This window comes from Lichtheimia ornata, assembly GCF_029851405.1.
Source record: "Lichtheimia ornata isolate CBS 291.66 chromosome Unknown scaffold00041, whole genome shotgun sequence".
Taxonomy (NCBI): Eukaryota; Fungi; Mucoromycota; class Mucoromycetes; order Mucorales; family Lichtheimiaceae; genus Lichtheimia; species Lichtheimia ornata.
In genome coordinates, this window is record NW_026695361.1 from 26368 (window position 1) to 47916 (window position 21549).

The 21549-nt window shown below is 44.2% G+C and overlaps 9 protein-coding genes across 9 annotated transcripts; 6 read left to right on the forward strand and 3 right to left on the reverse strand.

The window, feature by feature from the left end:
- Nucleotides 1-244: 244 nt before the first annotated feature.
- On the reverse strand, nt 245-3300 carry O0I10_008006 (uncharacterized protein; the record flags this gene model as incomplete). Its single annotated transcript, XM_058488013.1, has 8 exons — nt 245-346; nt 406-889; nt 952-1256; nt 1326-1466; nt 1532-1865; nt 1928-2810; nt 2903-3223; nt 3285-3300. The coding sequence occupies 8 exons, from the start codon at nt 3298-3300 to the stop codon at nt 245-247; spliced, it is 2586 nt and encodes an 861-aa protein (XP_058341125.1).
- A 1202-nt stretch (nt 3301-4502) lies between these two features.
- O0I10_008007 (uncharacterized protein) lies at nt 4503-5116 on the forward strand (the record flags this gene model as incomplete). Its single annotated transcript, XM_058488014.1, has 3 exons — nt 4503-4583; nt 4665-4778; nt 4832-5116. 3 exons carry the CDS (start codon nt 4503-4505, stop codon nt 5114-5116), a joined length of 480 nt encoding a protein of 159 aa, XP_058341126.1.
- Nucleotides 5117-5414: 298 nt separating this feature from the next.
- On the forward strand, nt 5415-8414 carry O0I10_008008 (uncharacterized protein; the record flags this gene model as incomplete). Its single annotated transcript, XM_058488015.1, has 13 exons — nt 5415-5530; nt 5596-5686; nt 5748-5790; nt 5850-6067; nt 6132-6371; nt 6426-6593; nt 6655-7008; nt 7078-7150; nt 7212-7382; nt 7441-7644; nt 7739-7968; nt 8111-8221; nt 8286-8414. 13 exons carry the CDS (start codon nt 5415-5417, stop codon nt 8412-8414), a joined length of 2148 nt encoding a protein of 715 aa, XP_058341127.1.
- Nucleotides 8415-8894: 480 nt separating this feature from the next.
- On the forward strand, nt 8895-9912 carry O0I10_008009 (uncharacterized protein; the record flags this gene model as incomplete). The annotated part of the gene is made up of 6 exons (XM_058488016.1): nt 8895-8963; nt 9031-9060; nt 9196-9296; nt 9364-9424; nt 9516-9648; nt 9713-9912. The coding sequence occupies 6 exons, from the start codon at nt 8895-8897 to the stop codon at nt 9910-9912; spliced, it is 594 nt and encodes a 197-aa protein (XP_058341128.1).
- Nucleotides 9913-11642: 1730 nt separating this feature from the next.
- Nucleotides 11643-14161, forward strand: O0I10_008010 (uncharacterized protein; the record flags this gene model as incomplete). The annotated part of the gene is made up of 4 exons (XM_058488017.1): nt 11643-11957; nt 12028-12412; nt 12471-12602; nt 12678-14161. The coding sequence occupies 4 exons, from the start codon at nt 11643-11645 to the stop codon at nt 14159-14161; spliced, it is 2316 nt and encodes a 771-aa protein (XP_058341129.1).
- A 168-nt stretch (nt 14162-14329) lies between these two features.
- O0I10_008011 (uncharacterized protein) lies at nt 14330-15952 on the reverse strand (the record flags this gene model as incomplete). Its single annotated transcript, XM_058488018.1, has 1 exon — nt 14330-15952. One exon carries the CDS (start codon nt 15950-15952, stop codon nt 14330-14332), a length of 1623 nt encoding a protein of 540 aa, XP_058341130.1.
- A 1392-nt stretch (nt 15953-17344) lies between these two features.
- On the forward strand, nt 17345-18983 carry O0I10_008012 (uncharacterized protein; the record flags this gene model as incomplete). The annotated part of the gene is made up of 4 exons (XM_058488019.1): nt 17345-17470; nt 17533-17603; nt 17666-18214; nt 18287-18983. 4 exons carry the CDS (start codon nt 17345-17347, stop codon nt 18981-18983), a joined length of 1443 nt encoding a protein of 480 aa, XP_058341131.1.
- Nucleotides 18984-19412: 429 nt separating this feature from the next.
- On the forward strand, nt 19413-20193 carry O0I10_008013 (uncharacterized protein; the record flags this gene model as incomplete). Its single annotated transcript, XM_058488020.1, has 2 exons — nt 19413-19433; nt 19486-20193. The coding sequence occupies 2 exons, from the start codon at nt 19413-19415 to the stop codon at nt 20191-20193; spliced, it is 729 nt and encodes a 242-aa protein (XP_058341132.1).
- Nucleotides 20194-20520: 327 nt separating this feature from the next.
- Nucleotides 20521-21357, reverse strand: O0I10_008014 (succinate dehydrogenase, cytochrome b556 subunit; the record flags this gene model as incomplete). The annotated part of the gene is made up of 5 exons (XM_058488021.1): nt 20521-20625; nt 20721-20893; nt 20968-21140; nt 21200-21257; nt 21318-21357. The coding sequence occupies 5 exons, from the start codon at nt 21355-21357 to the stop codon at nt 20521-20523; spliced, it is 549 nt and encodes a 182-aa protein (XP_058341133.1).
- Between the last annotated feature and the right edge of the window lie 192 nt (nt 21358-21549).

Genomic DNA, 21549 nt, shown 5'->3' on the forward strand with positions numbered 1-21549 from the left:
GATGATGGATCATGGTTATACAATTGAGCATGTGATTTGATGTTGTCAACGGGTTGCTATAGTGATCGTCTTTGTGTATTATTCACACATTGGAAAGAATCGACCCACAACCAAGTCTTTGTTAAACAGTCTTTGTACATTTATATCATCAGCGGAGAAAAAGAGTATATCAAGGGGAAAAGAGAGTAAGCGTGTGTGTGTGTGTGAGAACTACTACTACTACTACTATAGTGAATTATGGATGTCATTTGGACGATAAAGAAGGCATTTCCGCTATGCCAGTGCCATTGATCTCCGGTGCAGCAATCTTGTGATCCTTGTATCGCACAATACCACGCGTTCGAACCTGCATGAAAAATGTCAACATCCCAATTGGAAATAAAATTAAGCTTTTCCTTTACATACCTTTCCACCCACAATACCAACGGTGACACCACTAGGGGGTGCTTGACTTTTGAGTGCCATTGTGGCGGCTGTTGTTTGATGAATTGGCTTGACACTATCTGCACAAAGTGGGCACAAGTACTTTGCATCTTCATCGTCGCATAAAGCTTGGTACCGCTCAGGCGTCAATGTTTCATCACAGCCCGTATGGATCCAATGGTCGCATTGGTCACATGCCACCATTTCATTGTCCTCGTCATCATTGTCCTCCTCTTCTGAAAAGGTTCGTAAACACACTGGACAATAGCGATCGTTCTCAAAGTTGTTGTGACACTTGTTGCAGAATGTGGCGAGGTAAATTGGATACTTGTTGCGATCGGCGGTCGGTGGTACGACGGCATGCTTGTATTCCTTCTCACTGCCATGCTCATCACATCCATGACAATCGGCACAGAGTGGACATAACCATGATCCTTCAGGTACCTTCTCCACGGGTGGATTGCAACTATGAAAAATACAACATAAGCATGCCATTGTTGTCATGGGATCCAATCCACACACACTTACCAATCGGTATGCCATCCTCGATCACAATCATCACAAATCATCAACTTGGATTCATCACCTGCACTCTTGCATACACAACAAATCTTGCATTCAGCACATGCCCATGGATATGATTCAGCTGCTGCTACTTGTCTTGGCGTCTTGAGATGAACACAAGCAGGGTGGTACTTTCGGGTACATTTGGCACATTTGATCATGTGGAAAGCATCGCAAGCGTCTTTGCCATCCTTGGATAATTGTTCAGAAGGTGCACTAAGATAATGACATTCCCCACATTTGTTGTCTGCATAGGTTGTTGCCGGTGGCTATTATTCCAATAGCATCATTTAGCTTCTTTCCTTGAATCGATTAGGATTGGATAGAAGTGAACTTACCGGTCCACGTTGTATAATGGGGTGTTGGGGCGGTGTGCCAGTTTGACTTGCATGTAATTGGCATCTTTCTCCAGGAAACATGACTGGTTGTTTGCAAGATTCAACAGAGCATGTACGTCGTTCTACGGGTGGTACCACTCTCTATATAAATTTTCTCCTTTAGCATGATGTTGCCTTGGTTACAAGTGTGTGCAATTGATAATTACCAAAATAGGTTGCCTGCTTGGTGGCTGTGATGATATGGGTGGTGAGGGTTGTGCATGATGCATCATGGGTCGAGGTTGTATAGGTGCAGATGGTGGTGTCTGTATATGGTGTTGTGGTGGAGGTGGTGGCGGTGGCGTTGGCGTCGGTTGATGATGCATGGGTTGCTGGTGGTGATGAAGTTGTTGCTGATCATTGTAAGATGCAAGGCTTTGGTTCATGATTTGGTACATTTGACTGAAATAGTGTTGCTGTGCAATAATGGATTGAGCTGTAGACGTAAGGGCAGAGGGTGGTGCAAGCTTAGGATCTTGTTGTTTGAATCTCGTGTAATGGCTATATAAATAAAGGGATGGTTAATGCACGATGTATACCATCTCTTTCATGTATATACGTACATTGGGAAAGAACCTTGATATTGGCCATCCATGACTGCAATTGGATAGTTCTTATCGTCATCATCAACAGCCTTGGGTTCCAAATCAACCTTGAGGGCATCAATCCTTGCTTTGACCAATTCTCTGGTATCATCATGATCGGCAACCGACTCAAGCACTTTTTCAATATCATAATCCAGTAGATCGCTGCCAATGCCACGCACAACCGATGATGCTGGTTTCTCATCAAACTGCAAATCGCTCACATTGAATTCCTTTTTGCTGCTCGAGTCGACGCATTCAAAGTTGCAATGGGTAGGCTGAGTGGATGCAGCGATTTGTTGGATGTTTGTATGGATGTCATAGAAACCCGCCTTTTCAGCACGACGCTCATGTAATTGTGCATTGAATCCACGAACAGCAAGGGCGGCGTGATGCATCCAAGTGGAATTGGTGATGGGTGTGTTGGCAGAATAATCAGATGAACGAATTGAACGTGAAATAAGAGCACGACGACCCATGGATGTCATTCCATCTGCTGCTGCTGCTGATTCGGATTCCTCCTCTTCACCTTCAGGGATACCCTCCTCTCGTGCACGTGCTTCAAAGTAATCATCAATGATACGACGGCCCTTTTTGACCACGCGATGACCAAATCTCTTATAGCATGAGCGAGCACTGACGACAGCAACATCACGGTTGCGGAACCAATGAACAAGTAAACGTTGATCGACAAGCCAGTTGCGTTCATCCTCTGTCAAACGAGCACGCTCCAACTCTGGATTCTTGTGGAAGAATAAATAACTGTCGCGATAATTCAATAAACGAGCAGGCTCCATGGCAAACATAAACACTTGATCTCCACGTGTAGGAAGCGTAAATGTAGGCACCTTGTATTCCCTTCCTGTCATAATGAAAACAGGGACCATCATCAATATATATATATATAACCTCCAAGACCCAATATCCTATCTTTTGTCATATATACATGCATACCTCCTTGTAATCTTCCTTCTTTATCCACCTTTTGTTCACCATCCTCATCCTTCTCGCTTTCATACGCAGCCTGCTCCTGCTTGATAGCTTCTTCTTTGCGGCGTTTCGTTTCGGAATCGTCATTGGCTGGTGTTGCACTGCGACGACCTGATCGCGGCCGCTTACGTGTAGATCGTGTACGTCGCGTGTCGTCGTGATCGGTATTATCGTCACTGGCATGCTGTGCTTCTTGATCAGCAACCTCATCGCTTGTGGTGTGTCTTGCAGAGTGTCGTCTTAATGGTGGTCTTCCTCTCTTTCGTCGTCCTCCACCAGCTGCTCCTATTGAATGCGTTGCATTAGGCTTCCATCAGGGTTCAATCAGGGTGGACAAGTTACGTGCCTCTAATGCCAGGCATATTTTCACAAGTTGTAAAGTGGTTGCGACTGTAACGACAAAGCGGCTCCCCATTTCTTGCCCCCCGCGCGCCTAGGTGACTATGAACCATCACTCGGAATTTACCCAACCATCGGAGAGGAAATGATAGCTGCACAACCTTTGGTCTTATTGCTTTTGTGATTTGAATAAACTTGTTGGCACGTGCCATAAAAGTTGTTGATGTATAAGAACTTGTCTATGCACAAAAAAATGAGATCTTTCATTGTTCTTTGTATATTAAAAACGTCGTGCTTCATCATCATGGGCACTCTTGGTCTTCCACCTCCTCCTCCATCATCATGCATTACAACAGCTATCACTCCTATTATACCCACTTTAGCCTCATAAGTGTACATATCATTACTCAATGATTGATACAATAATGGGAATCATTATTGTATGCAAAGGCATCTATACCGGAATGGCTTCTGTATGCGACAATGCTCATACATACGCTGTTCTTCGTTTAACCTGACAATCGCTGGATCGATCATATAACCTAGGCTTTTGGTTACCTTTTTCATGCTCTTCTTTGAGCTGGCTGGTGACTTGTACGCTTTTTTTACAACTAGTCTTCAGTATCCGATGAGCTACAGCGTACGTTTACTATCATGAAGCTCTTTAGATAGCGTTGTAGATATCCCTATAATCATGTTAGTCATCAACATTGTTCTATTGTATCGTAAGGGCCTTTTGTTGTACTATTCCTGGGTCAAAATGTGTAACGTAGCTAGCAGCATATCGAACATCACTTTACAGTGGTCAAAGTTGAACTACGTTGTAGTCGTTGCTTGCAGCAAAATGTCGTTTGTCCATCATCAGTGCTGCGTTTTGCTCTATTGCTTCAATAGGTTACGTCCCGTGCCAAGACGGAAACAGTATGATGAGAGAGCTTGATAGTATCATGGATTCATATACAAGGGAGAGATTACGTTTATGATAAAGCTTACATGATTCAATTGGACATAATGAAGAGCATGATTTTTATTGTTTAGATGAGGGTATAGCATATGTCTATTCATTTACGTTTGCATGATCTTCATGGATGAGATGCCAAGTAGATGGTGTGCACGTGATGCAGGATGTTGTGGCTTGGAAGTCGAGGTTTATGTTCCTCTTTCGGCGTGCCTTTCAAACCCGATCGATTTACTTTTTCCTCTCGTTCTCACTTTACGGCCCCCCATGCATATTGATCGCTGCTACTTTTGCTCTGGACCCTGCTATCCTGGGCACGGCATGATGTTTGTCAGAAACGATGCCAAGGTATGTTCTTTTGAATGCGTGTGGATCCATGAATGAAGCGACTCATACAAAGATTGGCTGGCTGGCTGGCTCACCCCATAGACCTTTCGATTCTGCCGATCCAAGTGCCACAAGAATTTCAAAATGAAGCGCAATCCCCGTAAGGTGCGTTGGACCAAGGCTTTCCGTAAGGCTGCTGGCAAGGAAATGGTTATTGTAAGTATACAAAGTCTTTGATAGTGATAGGGTGGAAACTAATACCTTGATAGGATTCTACCTTTGAATTCGAGAAACGTCGCAACGTGCCTGTTCGTTATGATCGTAACCTTATGGCCACTACTGTCAAGGCTATGAAGCGTGTACAAGAAATTCGTGCCAAGCGTGAAAAGGCATTCTATCGCAACCGTATGGCTGGCAAGCACGACATTGAAAAGGCCGATGATATTAGAGTCGTCAACCAAAACCTCGAGCTTGCACCTTTGGAAGCAAGAAAGCGTTACGAACAAGCCAAGGTCGAGGAACAAAAGGCCGAGAATATGGAAATGGACGAGTAAACCTAAAGAGCAGGACACAGAGGAAATCGCATTTATTCACACCTACGCCCATATCACATATACAAGACATCAACCATTGCATCATTCGTTTCCACACACACACACACACCCCAATCACACACACACACACTTTTGCCTACACCATTATTATGTATATAAAAAGAGACTTTTTTATTGTGCATTTCTTGCATGGATTGCGTGGTTACCATCTAATTGAAAATTGGCTGCGGGGGAGCAGCATGTCGCGTGATCCACTTCTTCCCACTTTTAGCAGCTATTAGCAACACTCGTGGCACCTATGGAATTCAGTAATGCCGTCGATCGTTTGCACATTGCCCTGAAACAGATCTTTGAACGAAAGGCGAAAAAGAACCCTCAGAAAAAGTCATGGAGCACCGCATCGCTGATTCCTTGGTAACGCCTTGAAACCGCACCTACGCTATACGATCAACTAACTGATCGCTCTCTCTCCATGCCAGGTCTTGGGTGGCTGTATCACTCGCAAAGCTTCATACCGAGTACGCTACAGGCTTGACCGATACGATCGCTCTTGGACAGCTTGAATTGCAAGTGAGTCATGTACTTCTTTACGTGTAGAAACATAAGACTGACAAGGTGCCGAACCCTATAGTGGGAAAATGCGTTCTTCAAATACACCAAGGGCCTGAGCACAAGTAAACGAGATGCATAGCAATGAAAACCCATATCATGTCAACTGATTGGATCTATATAGACTACAGCACCATTCAAGCAGTATACGACTATCGACAACCTGTTGCCTTGGAAGTGGTCGTCAAGGAATGGAAGCTTATCCCTGGATCTGAGATCTATCTCGTTACTGTGGCTGACAACATATCGTACATGGTGCTGGACATGTATATGCATCCCAAGTTTAATCAATGGCTATCGCAGGCGAGGCCTTCATTACAAAACAAGGATCCACTTCTCAGGGTAAGGGATTGGATGGGCCAAGTCGAATATTACATTTACTTATTATACATCACACACGCCATAGAACCGCACGCTACGGATGTATTGTGAACCAAAGATCAACGCACCACAGCAATCACATTACAACAACAAGGATGTGGATCGACTATTGCGAGTTGCACGTGTACCACCAACACAGCTATTGATGTTTGTCCTGGAGCCTCGAGATGCATCCTTTATCCGCCAAGAATTCACTGAAGATCTTCGCAATGTGATACAACATGCACATCAACCAGAACCAAAAGCTCACAAGCTCTGGCTTAAGGTATGAAAGGTATAGAATAAAGGAAGATAACGTAATAACTTTGTACATGTTTAGATCATTCATATTGAAAGACAAGAGCATGTTGCACCAAACGCTGGTGATGGCGAGGAAAGCAAGCTACGGCGAACCGATATCTTTGTAGTCGATATGACCAACGACAATGATCCTGCCGTGTTATCACTTTATGATACCCAAACACAGCTAGCTGGCATGCTAGGCCGAGTAAGTGATGATGATGACGCTCCGATGCCATACATTTTAGAACTAAACCCTATTCTGTTAGGGTGATTACATTGGCTTGTTCAACCCTGGATTCCCTTACGCACGGACCGAGAGCCAACAATCCCGATCCGACATTGTATTCGAGTACACTGAAGACACTGTTTTATTTTACATGTCTGACAAGGATGCATTGCAAGCGGGTGTACACAAGGTGGAGCATGATGGCTCAATCAGCAACAGCTTCAACGATAGTGCAAATGATTTATGGAAACAGCTTGGCTCCAGCAGCAAAATTGGCATCATGGAACGGGATGAGGAAGGATTCATGGATTGTGCCACCTATCATGATCGTATCTATATCCAAGACTTGCAACCGTGCATGCTCAACATTACAATACTGGGTCGTGTCATTGCTGTGGCGAACAATGCAAGTGTGATGCGATTGATTTCTTTTTTCTTTTGGCTAACACTTGCAACTCTTTAGAATCCGTTCTACAAGGATCCCGAGAAAAAGACACGAATGGATCGTTATGCTATGCGGATCAAGGATTCCACGGGTAAGATTTTTTACATGCATATGTAGAGGCACACGAATGCTCATCCATGGTTACTTTCAAGGGAAAACGGATGTGACATTATGGGAGCAAACGGGTCGAAGTGCAAGAAAGCTGCAGCCTGGTCATTATGTATTGCTGACAGGTCTCAGCACATCCAACTTGCATAAGGGTCCCAAAGGTCCGATTTGGTTCATCAATGGGAGCGTCATGTGCGGCACTCAAGTCTACAATAGTAAGTAATATTTCCTTATCTTTCAAATGGTCCGACTCATTTGGGATAATGATGATAGTTTCCAAGATCAAGGCGCTGTTATCAAGTAGTTGTTTGAGAAGCGTGATGCCATTGGATGCATTGGGTGCTGAAGGACAATGGCAGGTGGATATACTCGTGACAGGATGGACTTTGCGTACCCAAAAGCACGTGTTGCTATCAAATGAAAACGATGAATGGCGTAGGCGCGATACACCAGCAGACGTAGTCATCTATGACGCTCGTACGTATTATGAATTGTTTGGGGGGAGTGGAGTTTTTGGCATTTGACAGGTTTGGTAGGTGAGAACATGTTTTGACACTATATGCATATGTAGATTCAGCGTGCCGACAACCGATTCAAATACGAAATGGCGACAGCGGCTCGGGGAAGAAGCAGCAGCGCGTGTGCGAGTTTTGCAAATGTCCAGTGCCAGAGAGTCGAATTATACAAGCATTTCGTAGCAAGCCATCCGTGGCCACCACCACCCAAGACGATATTGGATGGATTGAATGGCAACTTGACGATGGTGGTGATCGTACGATTATGAGCTATGGTTGCGACGAGGTAAACAAGCAAGGGAATGAAAAAGAAAACGAGGAATATGGGGATCCGAGAAAAGGGAATATTTCCCTTGTGTTATCGGAATCACGGCAGGAACGTGGACATGGGCCAAACCATTCGAGGCTAACACGATCTCTCGTTCCAGGACTTTTTGGGTGTCTCAGCTGAGAAGTTTAATCGCATGTCACACGAGGAACAGATTGCGCTGTTGGACAGTGTCCTTGGAAGACCTATGCTGTGCTCCATTTCAACAACGGTAATTGGGTAGCACGTCGTGTGCTGGTACCACCTGATCATATATTAATGTTTATAAATAACAGGGACACAACAATTACCGCATTGATCAAGTCGCTCCAAGAAACCCAACATCACACGAATGTATTGAAGCAATGGCTGCCATTACTACTACTACCACCACTACGAGGAGCATAAATGATATTGCCTTATAATCAAGTTTGGCCCGTTGTTGTATATACGTGTACCTGAATGAAGCTTTTTCTACAATCAACAAGCGAGTCATCATCATTAAGGATTTCAATAGGAAAAGTTTATCTCTCTCTCTCTTTCCCTCCCTCTTTCAATCCTCATCTTGATCCTTTTACGAGATCACAGAGAACGTGATATTACACTTGTTTTGCTCTTTTTCTTCCGACCCCGCTCAAACCGCCCGTGTCACCTACACACACACACACCACACAAGCATACATCCACATCCACAATAACGATACGTACACCTGCATCCCTCCCCATTCTCTCTCGACAATAAATTCACGTCCTACTCATATAAAACCCATCACTCTCCTCTTTCTCTCTTTCTTTCACATTCACACTCACACTCACACACCCCAAAGCATCTAATCGCTTCCTCTCCTTTTTCAAAAGGCATCTTTTTTCTTATCACCCTTCCCATTCGTTCTCAATTGCAAACCATGAAGTCTTTCCTTTTGTCTGCTGCTACTCTTGCCGCTATTGCTACTAACGCTGCCGCCACCATTACGGTATGTTATTATCATCCTCAATGTAGAAACATGCAATTGAGCTGAACCACCCTTTGTCATGAAATAGGTCATTGCCCCTTGGGGTAGCGATGTTTGGGTATGTATTTTCTATCCCATCCCCTTCTACATATCCCCTATCATCATCTTTTTGAGCTCTAAGGAGGGAAAGAGAGAGAGCGACAAGAAATGGGAGCATCTAGCTAACGAATGGGGATTATCATCCTTTACATAGAATGCTGGTGGTCAAGGTAACATTACCTGGAAGCACGAGTCGGCTGATGCCAACTTGGACTGTGAAATTCAAATGATGAACGGCAACAGCAGCAATTCCAAGTATGTATTACACATAAAATGATTGATTGATGACTGATTTTATTGACGCTGGACACAATAATAATAGCATGGTTGCTTACATTACCGACCCCAAGTCACCTGTCAAGTGCTCTGCAGATGCCTTTAATGTATGTAAATTCAACACCCCCTCTTTCCCCATAAACAATAGGAGAGGAGCCCAACAATGAAAATGGCACTGACGATGTTTTTCAATGATAGATTTATCCCTTGAATGACTTTGGTTCGGGTGATTACTGGATCCGTATTGGCCAATCTGACAAGAACAACTGGGCCTATTCTGGTGTCTTCAAGTTTAAGGGCAATGGCACCGCTAAGCCTTATCACCTTGCCTGTAAGTACTAGTACATAGCCATCCACTTGTGAGAGCTGTACTAATACACAATGAATATGAATAGCCAATGGTGCTTCCGTTGCTGCTGCTGCTGCCACTAGTGGTAGTGCTGCTGCCTCTGGCAAGAGCGCTTCCTCCTCTGCTTCTGCATCCAAGGCTGCTCAATCCGATTCCCCTGATGAAAATGCCGCTGGTCGTCTTGAAAAGACCATGGCTGCTGCTTTGGGTGGCGCCCTTGTCGTTGCTGCTACCTTGGTGCTTTAAAACAATGAGATGGTATCACAAGACCCCCATTCATCATTTAGCACGAATCCTCCCATCATACAACTTCTTGGTCTTTTTAACCCATCAACAACACCGAGAAGAACCCTTTTTCTAAAATACAACAATATACCTTTTAATATAATACTTTTGGATTGTTTCATTTTACTTGATGGCGCCATTCTTCCCATCCATGGGGGAGGGAAAGTAAAAAGGTCATATACACTACACCATTACGAATCATCATCCCCTCCTGATGATGAATGATGTACATGTAATGTGATCCCTGTGTTGTTGTAGAAATGATTTTTGAAAGCCCATTTTCGGATTTGCGGATGCATCTTTCCGCGCACACCACCAGTGACGATAAAAAATCCCAATGACTGGTGGTGTGTGTACACATAAATGAAGAAAAAAAAGGGAGAGAGCCAAGCAGCAGCAAGCAGGAGATGATTATGATGTCGCTCGCCACCCGACGCACGTGGCACGTTTACCCATTTATGGAAACGATAGATGCATATGGATGGGGGTTGAGGATATTACCATGGATACACGTATGCACGCCTGCATACGCGTGCAAGCAAATAGGTCACCATGTGTGTATGTGAGGCTTTTTCTTTGATTGTAAACGCTTTCCCACACATGCACACATACACACACCCCATCACTATCTTCATCGTCGTCACGCATGATTGTGTGTCAACGTCACAGCTGAATGGAAAGTGATAACGAAAGGCGTCAATGCACACACATTCATAGGGTTATGGTGATGTTGTTGGTGGAACAAATGCATGATCAGGGTTCTTGTTTATTGTTTTTGTTCACGACGGGGGAAAGCAATGTACACAAAAAGCGAATCATCTTGATGCCAAAAAGATAGTGAGCGGTGTGTACAGTATGATGAAACTTACCAGCGTGTATGGGTGTGTGTGGTAAGATGCATCAAGCTTTCGTTATACATGGAACCTTGTGTTATAGCCCCCTCATTGGTCGATCTGTAACTGTTGATGCATACCAACACACACACATCACCCCGTTTTTCCTCATCCGCTGCTTTACCCCTTCTCCCTTTCTCTTTCGCTCATTCATCTTATTTTCCACTTGAGTGTGTGGAAGCTTCTTGTAACATTCAATTTCCTTGGTGCGTCTGTTTTATTTGTATAGTACCTTCCCCTTTTTTCCTTTTTCACCGCCTCTTTTTTTCTTTACCTTCCCCACTCTTGTGTATCTCTTTCTCTCTTTCTCTTTCTATTTTGTTGCTGCTGCTGCATCAAAATCTCAGTCGGCCAAGATAAAAACGTGAACGCATAATATCACCACCACACCTATTGTCATCACCAAAACAAATTCGTTATTGTTTATATATACATCTGCGACCTTTGTGCGCCACCATCTAGACACGCTTGTATATTATTTGACTCAGCTGTGGATAAAGGGCATTGTCGACAACGACCCCCATTTACAGCAAAGCCAGCAATCAAACATCACCTGTGTTATTGTTAACCAGTTTACACCACTCTGCATCTTTGTTGTATACTACGCTCACATACAAAAAAATCCAACAAGGTACGCTAAGGCATACACCGCATCCCCCATTATCCCATCTCTAACCGCACGCAACATTTATGCACGTCGTGGTCTTTTCTTTCCTCCTTTCGATTACGTTACGCCATCCTATACCTCCCATTTAGCATCAAATATCTCCTCCCTTATTTTGACAAGTGGCGAATACAATGACGATCAAAAGCGTGACACGATCGCTCCGGCGTAATTTTGGTAGTACCAGAAAGAAAACGCCTAAAGATCAACCATCAGCCTCCTCACCGACAACCCCATCTCCTCCTCAACAACAACAACCACAAGCCAATACTCATAACAACAACACACCTTCATCCAATTCATCCATCGTGACCCCTCCTGATGGTAACCAAGATACGTTGCTCAATGGTATTGGGCCCTACCGTTTCCATGGACCACTGGGTAGTGGCAAGTTTAGCCGTGTTGTATTAGCCAGGCACCGTGACACTGGCAAACAAGTGGCCATCAAGGTACATACATTTACACATACATCTTTATAGGGTTGGTGGATTGATTAGCTTATGATTTCTATGCCCATAGATCATTGACAAACAAGCCCATGAGTACCGAGTCATGTCACGGCTTGTACGAGAAATCTATTTGATGGAGATGTTGGATCATGAAAACATTGTCAAGCTTTACGAAACCATTGAAACATGCGACTCGTTATTCCTTGTGATGGAATACATTCCTGGGGTCAATTTGGATGAGTACTTGCATCGACAAGGTGGCAAGCTTAAAGAGGATGAGGCACGTCATTACTTTCGACAAATGGTATCTGCTGTCTACTTTTGCCATAATCGATGGGTGGTCCATCGTGATCTCAAGACACCCAATGTACTTATTACACCGGATGGCGTGGTCAAGTTGGCTGACTTTGGCCTGGGCAACCGGTTTGGGTTACAGCGGCTCAAGACCATTTGTGGTAAGGTACCAACTTTTTATCATGCACACACATGGTATTTACTTTTGTGACATTTCAGGATCCATGCTCTACTACAGTCCCGAAATTATCACTGGACAAAAGTACTTTGGACCCGAGGTGGATTGTTGGTGTCTTGGCATTGCACTTTTTCGAATGACGTCTGGCTATGAACCATTTTCACATGCACACAGTAAGAGGAGGGGGAGAACATCACTTTGAAAAAGAAAAGGTTCTTAATAGACTCATGATGGTTTTTATTACATAGCTGTGGGCGAGCTCAAACGTGATGTGTGTAGCTGCAACTACAAAATGCCTGATTCAATTAGCCCCGAGCTACAAACTACCATTCGCAAATGCCTGCAGACCGATCGACGTAAACGTATGACCGTACGACAAGCACTCAAAGATGATCCATGGCTGACAAAGAATGGCGAATTATCATGCCCCTTTTCGGATGTCCCTAAAACCGCCTATGATGAAATTGTGGGTGATGATCTTGGTGAATCAAGTAGCAATGATCGGCAGGAACGAGAACGTCGTGCACGTCGCCAATTTATGAAAGACCTTGAACATGATTCAAACATGCATAGCAGTGTCAAGCATACCATCATCTACCACCCTGTTAATCCATCCACTTACTTTACCACTGGCATGGCACCTACTAATTGTCACCACCACCATCAGCAACATAATCCACCACCTTCCCACCGGATCCATCAGCATCATTATCATTATCAACATGAGAACATTGAAATCTTGCGCTCGGAGCTCCTTCAATCCATTCGTGCACGAGCCAAACGACTTGGTATCCGATCCGCTGAACGATGGGGTGGCACAGCACTAGCATTACGTTTAAAGCCATCTGAAGTGGAAAAAGCCAATGGCAACAGCAGCAATAACGGATTCAAATTGTACGATATGATGCAACGTTTGACCCGTAGTCAAGTGTATTGTTTCCATGTCAACTACAAGTCATCATCACAACTCCATCCACCTCCTTCCTTGTCATCCTCCTCCAATATGAGCACATCCACATCATCATCACCAAGCACAACCTTATCCCATCCTTCTTTGGGTGATCATTCCCATGGCAACAACAACAACACCCAATCAGAACACCATTCGAGTCTGCAAAAGGATTTTATGACTTTGCTCAAACACACATGCCAATTGATGGGGATTACTTATTCACAAGAAAGTCCTACACGTCTTTTATGTGTGCTTACATTACGCGAGCCATCCAAAGATGACAAGAAACCTGATGGGACATCCTCCAATAGTCGACCCCCACCCCCACCCACCAAGATGCGAAGGCGTACGAGTCGTAGCAGTACACGTAGCAGTACAGCTGCCAGTAGCACGGATGAAATCATTATTGGTTCAGAGCCATTCCGACATCGTCGTATGTCATTGCCTCTTATTTCTCATTTAACATCATCCATGACAACTTCCTTTTTTGGTCGAGCCAAGGCACGTCAATCAGTGGACGAGAAATCGGATAAGCAACAACATCATGGCCATCATCATCAACAACAGCAACAGCAACAACAACAACAGACAGCGCAAATTAAGAAAAAGGATAGCTTGGCGGTGTTTTCGATTGATATCGAGCAACGACCTGGTGGGGGTGGTACCAATGCTACGACCATGGTCGCATTACGATTTTCACGGCAACGAGGATCCAATACAGTGTTTAAAATGGCAGGTGGTTGGATCACAGGTGTCTTGTCCTTGCCACCCCAAGAATGATCCATTAGTGTGTAATAGTAACGATCATCAACACTCACAACGCATCCTTATATATATATATCCATATCACTCGCATCATCCTTGTTTAAACTCTTTTATGATATTTATGTATCATGACTCCTCTACAACCTTATTAAAGAAATGGAATAGAAAAAAAGGTGTTCTTTTTTATTGTTGTTTCTGTTTCCTTGATCCGATACCCATGACCTTGACTTGACGATTGGTATAAACAGGATGTAATTGACGTTCAATGTAGGTGCTAAAAGTACTATCCGCCGTACCGATAAAAGTATGACCTTGTGCAGCAATCATGGCATCCACCATAGGAATGAGATAGGATTCAAGCTTGATTCTCTCTTCGACCACTTGGATGCGTTTAAGATCATGCAACTCGTTTGCAAAGTCGTTGAGAATGAACACACAAGGGAAGGTAGCAAATATCTTTTGCAAGAGCGGATTGGATCGAGGATTGGGAGCATCGGTAGCAATATAGATCACGGTGCGTTGGAATCGGATGGTGGTGCTATCTTTTGGTGGTTGACATGTGCGTTCCAAATTGGATGGAGGTGCCGAACCAAGTATATGGGACATGTCCTCTTGTGGATGATTGACTTGAATAGGTTTGGCGAGCTCATCATTGTTCATTTCAGTGAATTTGCGTAGTTGCCTCACTTCATACTCGTCATTTTCCTTTCGATCCTCATCATGTCGATATCCTTCATAGTACGCAACTTGATCCACATCCAAATCCGTGAATAGATCCACCAACTTGTGATAAATGTCATCCACATGAATCGACGCTCGCACCTTGAAAAGACCGTCACCGACACGTACATGCAATCCAACAAACTGATCCACGCCACCCAGTTGCTTGACAACACGTGCCGCCGTATCACGTAATACAGGATGGTTAAAGATCATGTTGGATCGGATCGTTTTCAACAGTTGTGCATGTTCCTCCGTTTGTGCCAATACACGATACGTGCCAAACACCGAGCCGAAATGCAAGACGGGTTCTTGAATGGCTTCCAAGGCAGCGATATCGATGCGATTCACAAATTTGGCCAAAGGCGTAGGTGAATCAGGTCGATCATAGACACGAAATTCGTAAGGTGACATGTCCTTCATGAAATGAATATCCTTTTTGGGTACTTTGAGCGCATCACGAAGCCATTCTTCACTCAAATCATCTCGAAATACAATCCGCACATGTTGTTCAATCTCGCTCAAATCGTAAAAAAACGTCCAGGGCACCTTGGTCCATCGAAAATAGTTGAGACATTCGGCAGGAAGCGGCTCATCCGATCCGATTTGTGGACAGTGCTCTAATCCACGTTTGGTTTGTAACAGGAGGCGCTCATACATCTTGTCAAAGCGTAACCATGGCATCGCAGGGTTGCCCAAAAACACTGGCGGCAGCAGTAGCGTTCGATTAAGATAGGATGCCAGTAACAAAGCATTCTCAAGCTCGATACGTTGGTTGTGGAATCCAGAGTGCGGTAGATACGTGATATACTTTTCTCCAGCAGCAGGCTGGTGATGAGCAAACGGTTCAGGATAAATGACAGGGATCGCGTCTATGTCTTGATTGTTGTTGTTGTTGACTGTGGCTGGTGGTGGTGGTGGTGGTGGTGATGGCGATGATGGGAAAGCTTGATGGTTGTTGTTGTTACTGTTGTTGTATTGATCGTGAGGTGAATGCGAGGTGGAATGACTGAAAAGAAGAAAGAGAATGCAGAGAAAGGAACCGACAACGATGGCCGTTATCCGTCGTCCCGGATTGACGAGCATGAGTTGAATGCAAAAGATATATGAAACAAGAAAGGAAGGGAGTGGCAAAGAAGAAGGAGTAGGTCTTCTCCCCCCCCCAAAGCTGTAAAGAAAAAAAAGGTGGCAAGAGAGGTTGTTCTAGGCTATGGACATACATCATCCGCTCATAATAAGTGAGCACCCACAACGCTCAAACTTTGACCCGGGCCCTCTAATCCCTTCTATGATCTATGTACTTGGATACCAATCCTTTGTTGTATGATAACTACACCATATTAGCTCCAAAAGATATCCTTGTAGTCCATTAGCATGTTACACCATCATTGCTATCTGGCATCGCTCATTACCATAAAAGTTTAATTTTCCTCATTCAAGCAAATCAACCGCTTAGTGTGTATATAAAACTCATTAAACAGTAAATGGATGATGGTATGAATCTACCTTTTTATATAACAGCATCATCCCATCATCAGAAGCATGTTCCTTTAAAGTGAAAGTAAGGATGGAATAGCAATAACAACCATAGTACTAGGTGACACGAATCATCCATCCTAGTAGCAGGTCATATGGTGTGGGGATTCACTTTAATGTATGATGCTCCTCTCACAATAAGGTACTCTTGAAAGAATGATTGTATGTATGTACATATCCAAGATTGTCGATCATTCGTCTATATACAAACCAAAGGAACGGGTCGGTTCGGAGGAGACCCGCTATTGTCTCACTTTAGCTTCTTTTCCTGATCTTCCCTCCCGTGATACCTTATAGAATCGTTGATGCATCTTGATTTTGCACTATCGGTGTTGTATATGCTTGGATCCCATTGTTTCAAGCTTCTCTCCTTGGTTGATGCAGATGGTTTGCATCTTGCAGCTGAACACTGGTAAACCCAACCCAACCCCCCCCCACCCACTTGGCGTTATTATCGTCCACTACCACCACCAAACCACTCGATTGAATTGCAGATGGAGTCAATGAGCAAATGGAGTCGTCTTTTATATACCACAGGAAAAGTGTGTGCGTCATTCTATTGGATGGGAGAGCAAAGGATGAAGGGGGGGACAGTATAGTGGATGATCTTTTTCGCAATGTCAATGGGCGCATATCCGGGGTACCTCTTGCGTGTCGTTTTTCCTTGCATGTCTCTCTCTCCTTTGAGTACCAAAAAGAGAATCGAGGTGGGAAGAAGATTACTATTTGGCGATAAAGCATCGGACGAAGGAGAAAATGGGAAACCCACACTTACACTACTACCCAATAGTAACAATATACAATCACAATCACACACACACGCACACAAAACACAACCCACCACTTGATCCATCTTTTCTTTTTCTTTCATTCAACAAACGCTTCTGGTCAACTTCTTTTTCTTTCTTCTTCTTATTCCATTCCCTTTTTCCCACACACAATATGCTCTCCTCTTTTTCACCTCCTCACCCTCCTTCCTTGGATAATTCACCAGAAAGAACAATGGATGATGCCACCAATGTGCAGAAATACAAAATGCTCAAACGCAAGTTGAGAGAAATGATGGAGGTATTGAATGAGTGCACATAGATGCTGCTGTAATATCAATGACTGATTGTTGTGTGTAAAAGTTGAATGAAAACATCTCTCAAGAATATGCAAGAGCTCAAAAAAAAGTGCGTTTGTTGACGCTTGAACGCAGGTACTTTTGATCACCCTCCCATAAAGTGATACAATGGATTAATCACACCCTCCCATCATTAGCATTTTACTTGAAAACATTGCCCGTATTCGTCAAGAAAAGAAACAACATCACCTTGTTTCACCTTCTCTTTCAGACGACCTTGAGTTATCAGATGACGACGATATTGAGAAAATGTTACTTTCACCATTGACAACAACAAAGATACCCTCCTCATCCTCCACCTCTTGTATTCGTGCTAATCGTGGTGGACGTGGTGGTGGTGGTGCAAATCGTGGAGGTCGTCGTCGTCGTCAAAGTTCCACAACAACGCCAATGCAACAACAACAATCATCATCATCAGGAGCAGCAGTAGATCATCATGAACAACAACAGGATCGAATGATCACTGTATCCTCTGCGCCACCCAAAAGATCGCGTGTTGTGCGTAATACGATGAACAATACCAAGGCACGTCGCGTACAACCGGTGGAGCGAGATGAAGAAGGCAATGTTAAACTGCCCCAACAAATTGGTGTTTTGACCGTCGTAAGCTTGGGCAAGATCGTTCACGATCGAGACACATTCCATAATGAGCGATACATCTTTCCTGTTGGATTTACGGTGCAGCGGTATGTATAAAGATCCCCCTTATGCATTGTTGTAGTAGTAGTAGTAGTAGTAATACTCACACTTTGTAATAGAACCTACCCAAGTATGGTTGATCCAAAAAACAACACCGTGGTGGTATCAACCATTCTTGATGGAGGTGATGGACCCCTGTTTCATGTGGCCGCCCATGACATGCCAGACCAGCCCATCATTGCCAATTCAGCCACGGGTGCCTGGACAGTGGTTGTTCGGCGATCTAACGAAATAAGACATCGAGAGCATAGTAATTCGGCTAGTGGTCCAGATTATTATGGCTTTAAGCATCCTACCATTGCCAAGCTTATCCAAGATCTCCCTGGCTCGGAAAAGTTAAAGTACTACATCCCTCAACAATTTGAAGAAATGGAACCACGTGCTGCTCGAGGTGTCATGGCTGCTGCTCAAAGCAAACGAGAAAATCTTGAAAAGCATGGTAGTGCTAACATGCGTTCAGCTGGTGGTGGAACTACTACTACAAGTACAAGACCATTGCCTCTTCCTCCTCCTCCTCATCTTCCACCTTCACCTGCATCCTCCAGCAGTAATAGCAATTTGTACTTGCAGGAACAACAACAACTACCATCATCATCACCGCCGCCGACAACACACGACGTGGTAGAGAACAATAATGATGATGTTGACGAATTGCATAGTGATAATGACGAATGCGACTCCACCAGTAACAATGACATGACCACCACCACCACCCCTTTCTCCAACAATACAACAGCAACAACAATGATGCTGTAATCTAATACACTTGTATCACTCTCCTCTCCTTGTATACTCGTTTTACATACTATAGCTTGATGAACGTTTTTATATAGCTAGTGTTCACATTCATCCCCACCCTCTCCCTGCGAAAGCCAAGCATACATATAAATACCCTTTATCCCATGCATATTTGTTGTGTGTGTAGTGTACTAATAATGGTGACACAGGCCCGTGCGTCTCCTCTCCCCTTGTTTTCAAAACATACATGCGCCTTGTCTCCTTTTTTCATATCGAATGATATGTAGGCATCACGTGATGGTATAAAAAAAGCATCCATTATTCATTTCTGCTTGACAGGTACGTTTTTATTGTACTATCAATGGCTAAAAGTACACGTGACATGCATTATCGGGAATGTCGACATCCATTTCTTCTTTCCTCTCTTTCAAGAAACCAACTCGATATATGCCTATGCGTTCTCCTGAGGTAACAACCAAGTAGAAAGGCACCTTCAAGTGTGTTGACATGGTTCCATTAGCATCGCCATCGGAAAGCAGCGGCCGATCGCAACATGTTGGGTCGACAAAATCGCGAACTTGCCTACAGCCGATCGCTTCTTTCAAATCATGTAGGCCAACTCCAGCATGCTATACGCAATGTGCGACAAGAAAATGTACGACTTCGAGAAACCTTGTGTTCGGTGCTTCGTTATCATCGGTTGATAGCTGCTGCAGTACGTCGTGTCATTGGTGATATGGATATCGAAAGTGATTCAGTGGTAGCAACAACGCAACAAGACGACAAGGAAGAACACGATAAGCAAGAAGACGAGGGGGAAGAGGAAACCAACACTGAACAACAAGTGCATGATAATAATACGACTCGCTTGATCTCAGCATCGGCAAGTGAAATGGCGTATGATCCTCCTCCTTCTCCTTCTTCTCCAGTGGCAAAGTCATCGTCTCCACGGCAACAACGGCAATCGACTCAAGCCACGATGAGCAGCTCAGCACGTGTCAACAAGGAAACATGGAGGAAATATCTCATGTTGTTGTCTCCTATTAATGAAAGAGATCGAGAGGAAGTGGTGGTGCGAAAACCGGAAACAATGAGGCAACAGGAGCGACCCGTCGAACCACCCTTGCATCAATCCGCCAGGACACGGCGTTCCAAGGTACAAAAGTCCTATCGATTACCCAATCTCAAGCAAAAGTTACGCAAAGGGGATCCTTTTACCTACACATAATCCAATATCGTTGAACCCATAGCTTGTAGCATCCCAATACCCCTCCTCTTCCAATCAATAAAAGATTAGTACCATGGTATCCACGGAAAAACCTTTTAGCTGTAGGCAGGTTGATTGATTGAAGGTGTGATTTGCATTGCATTATACTAACCATCTCCATTACATTACCCACATGTATATAACAGACATCGCCATCCATTCATTCATCCCATTCCTTTCAAGTGTGCGAGAGATACAAAGAGAAAAAGAGAGAGGAAAGATCGTTTACTCGCTTCGGAACAAACCGCAGGTTTTCACATGTGAAATTTTATTGTGTCTCCTATACTCTTACATGGATGCAAGATAAAGAGTGCCAACAACGGTACCTCCCAATACAGCATAACCGGTAGTGTAGACGCCCTTGATATCAATGAATTTGGTAGTATCCCAGACCTATCACCAATAACATTCATCCTTTAGTCTTGAACTTTTTTTCATCCCATCATCACCATCACCATCCCACATGTATAGAAAGAAAGAAAACATACCAAGTGACGAATGCCGTTCAAGCAGTGGTAAACGAAGGGAGCAGCGATGGTAGTCTTTGCAACAAACTTGGCAGCGACAGGGGCAGCAGCAACCGAAGAGATGATGGCGGCGGTATCAAATTGAACACCAAGTGCAGGGGCGGCGAGATAAGCAAGAGCACCAAGATAAAAGCCTAGGTAACAACCATGGTTATGCACTCCAATATAGAGAGCTATACATACACATCCCTCCTTTTCGTATACATACCACCACCAATAGCACAACCAGTAATTCTGTGAGCAGCGGAACCGTACCAAGTGAGCTGGGGTTGGTAAATGCTCAAGTGAGGCGAAATGGGACGGACCTTGCGTTGTTGGCGAAGAAGCTCGGATTCAGCATCGGGAGACTGTTCCATAGCAGGACGAGAGACGTTGAAATGTCTAATAGCATTCGTCAATAAAAAAAGAGCTTTGTGTATATAGCCATTGAATCTATTTACCTCACGCCCATGGGTGCAGCAACGCCATTCTTGAACATGGCAACGCGGACCGAGGGGTCTACATGGCATATCAACATGAGGAGTCGTTTTCAAGGGTAGCGTTTCCATGACGACCTACTTTGAGCAACGGTTTTCAACATGGAGCGAGTGGCCAACATTGTTTGTATGTAGAGAGTGGGGAGTAGTGTTTTTGCGGGGAGATAAAGAAAGGTGTGTATGTAGTGTCAGCCAAACCAAGCCTGTCGCCCATCCACGATCCCGCTCACACTTTGGTGATGACGTCGCTGTTCTCACCCACACACATGCTTGGTCATGGCCGGATGCCTAATCCCGTCCTAGCACATAGCCTC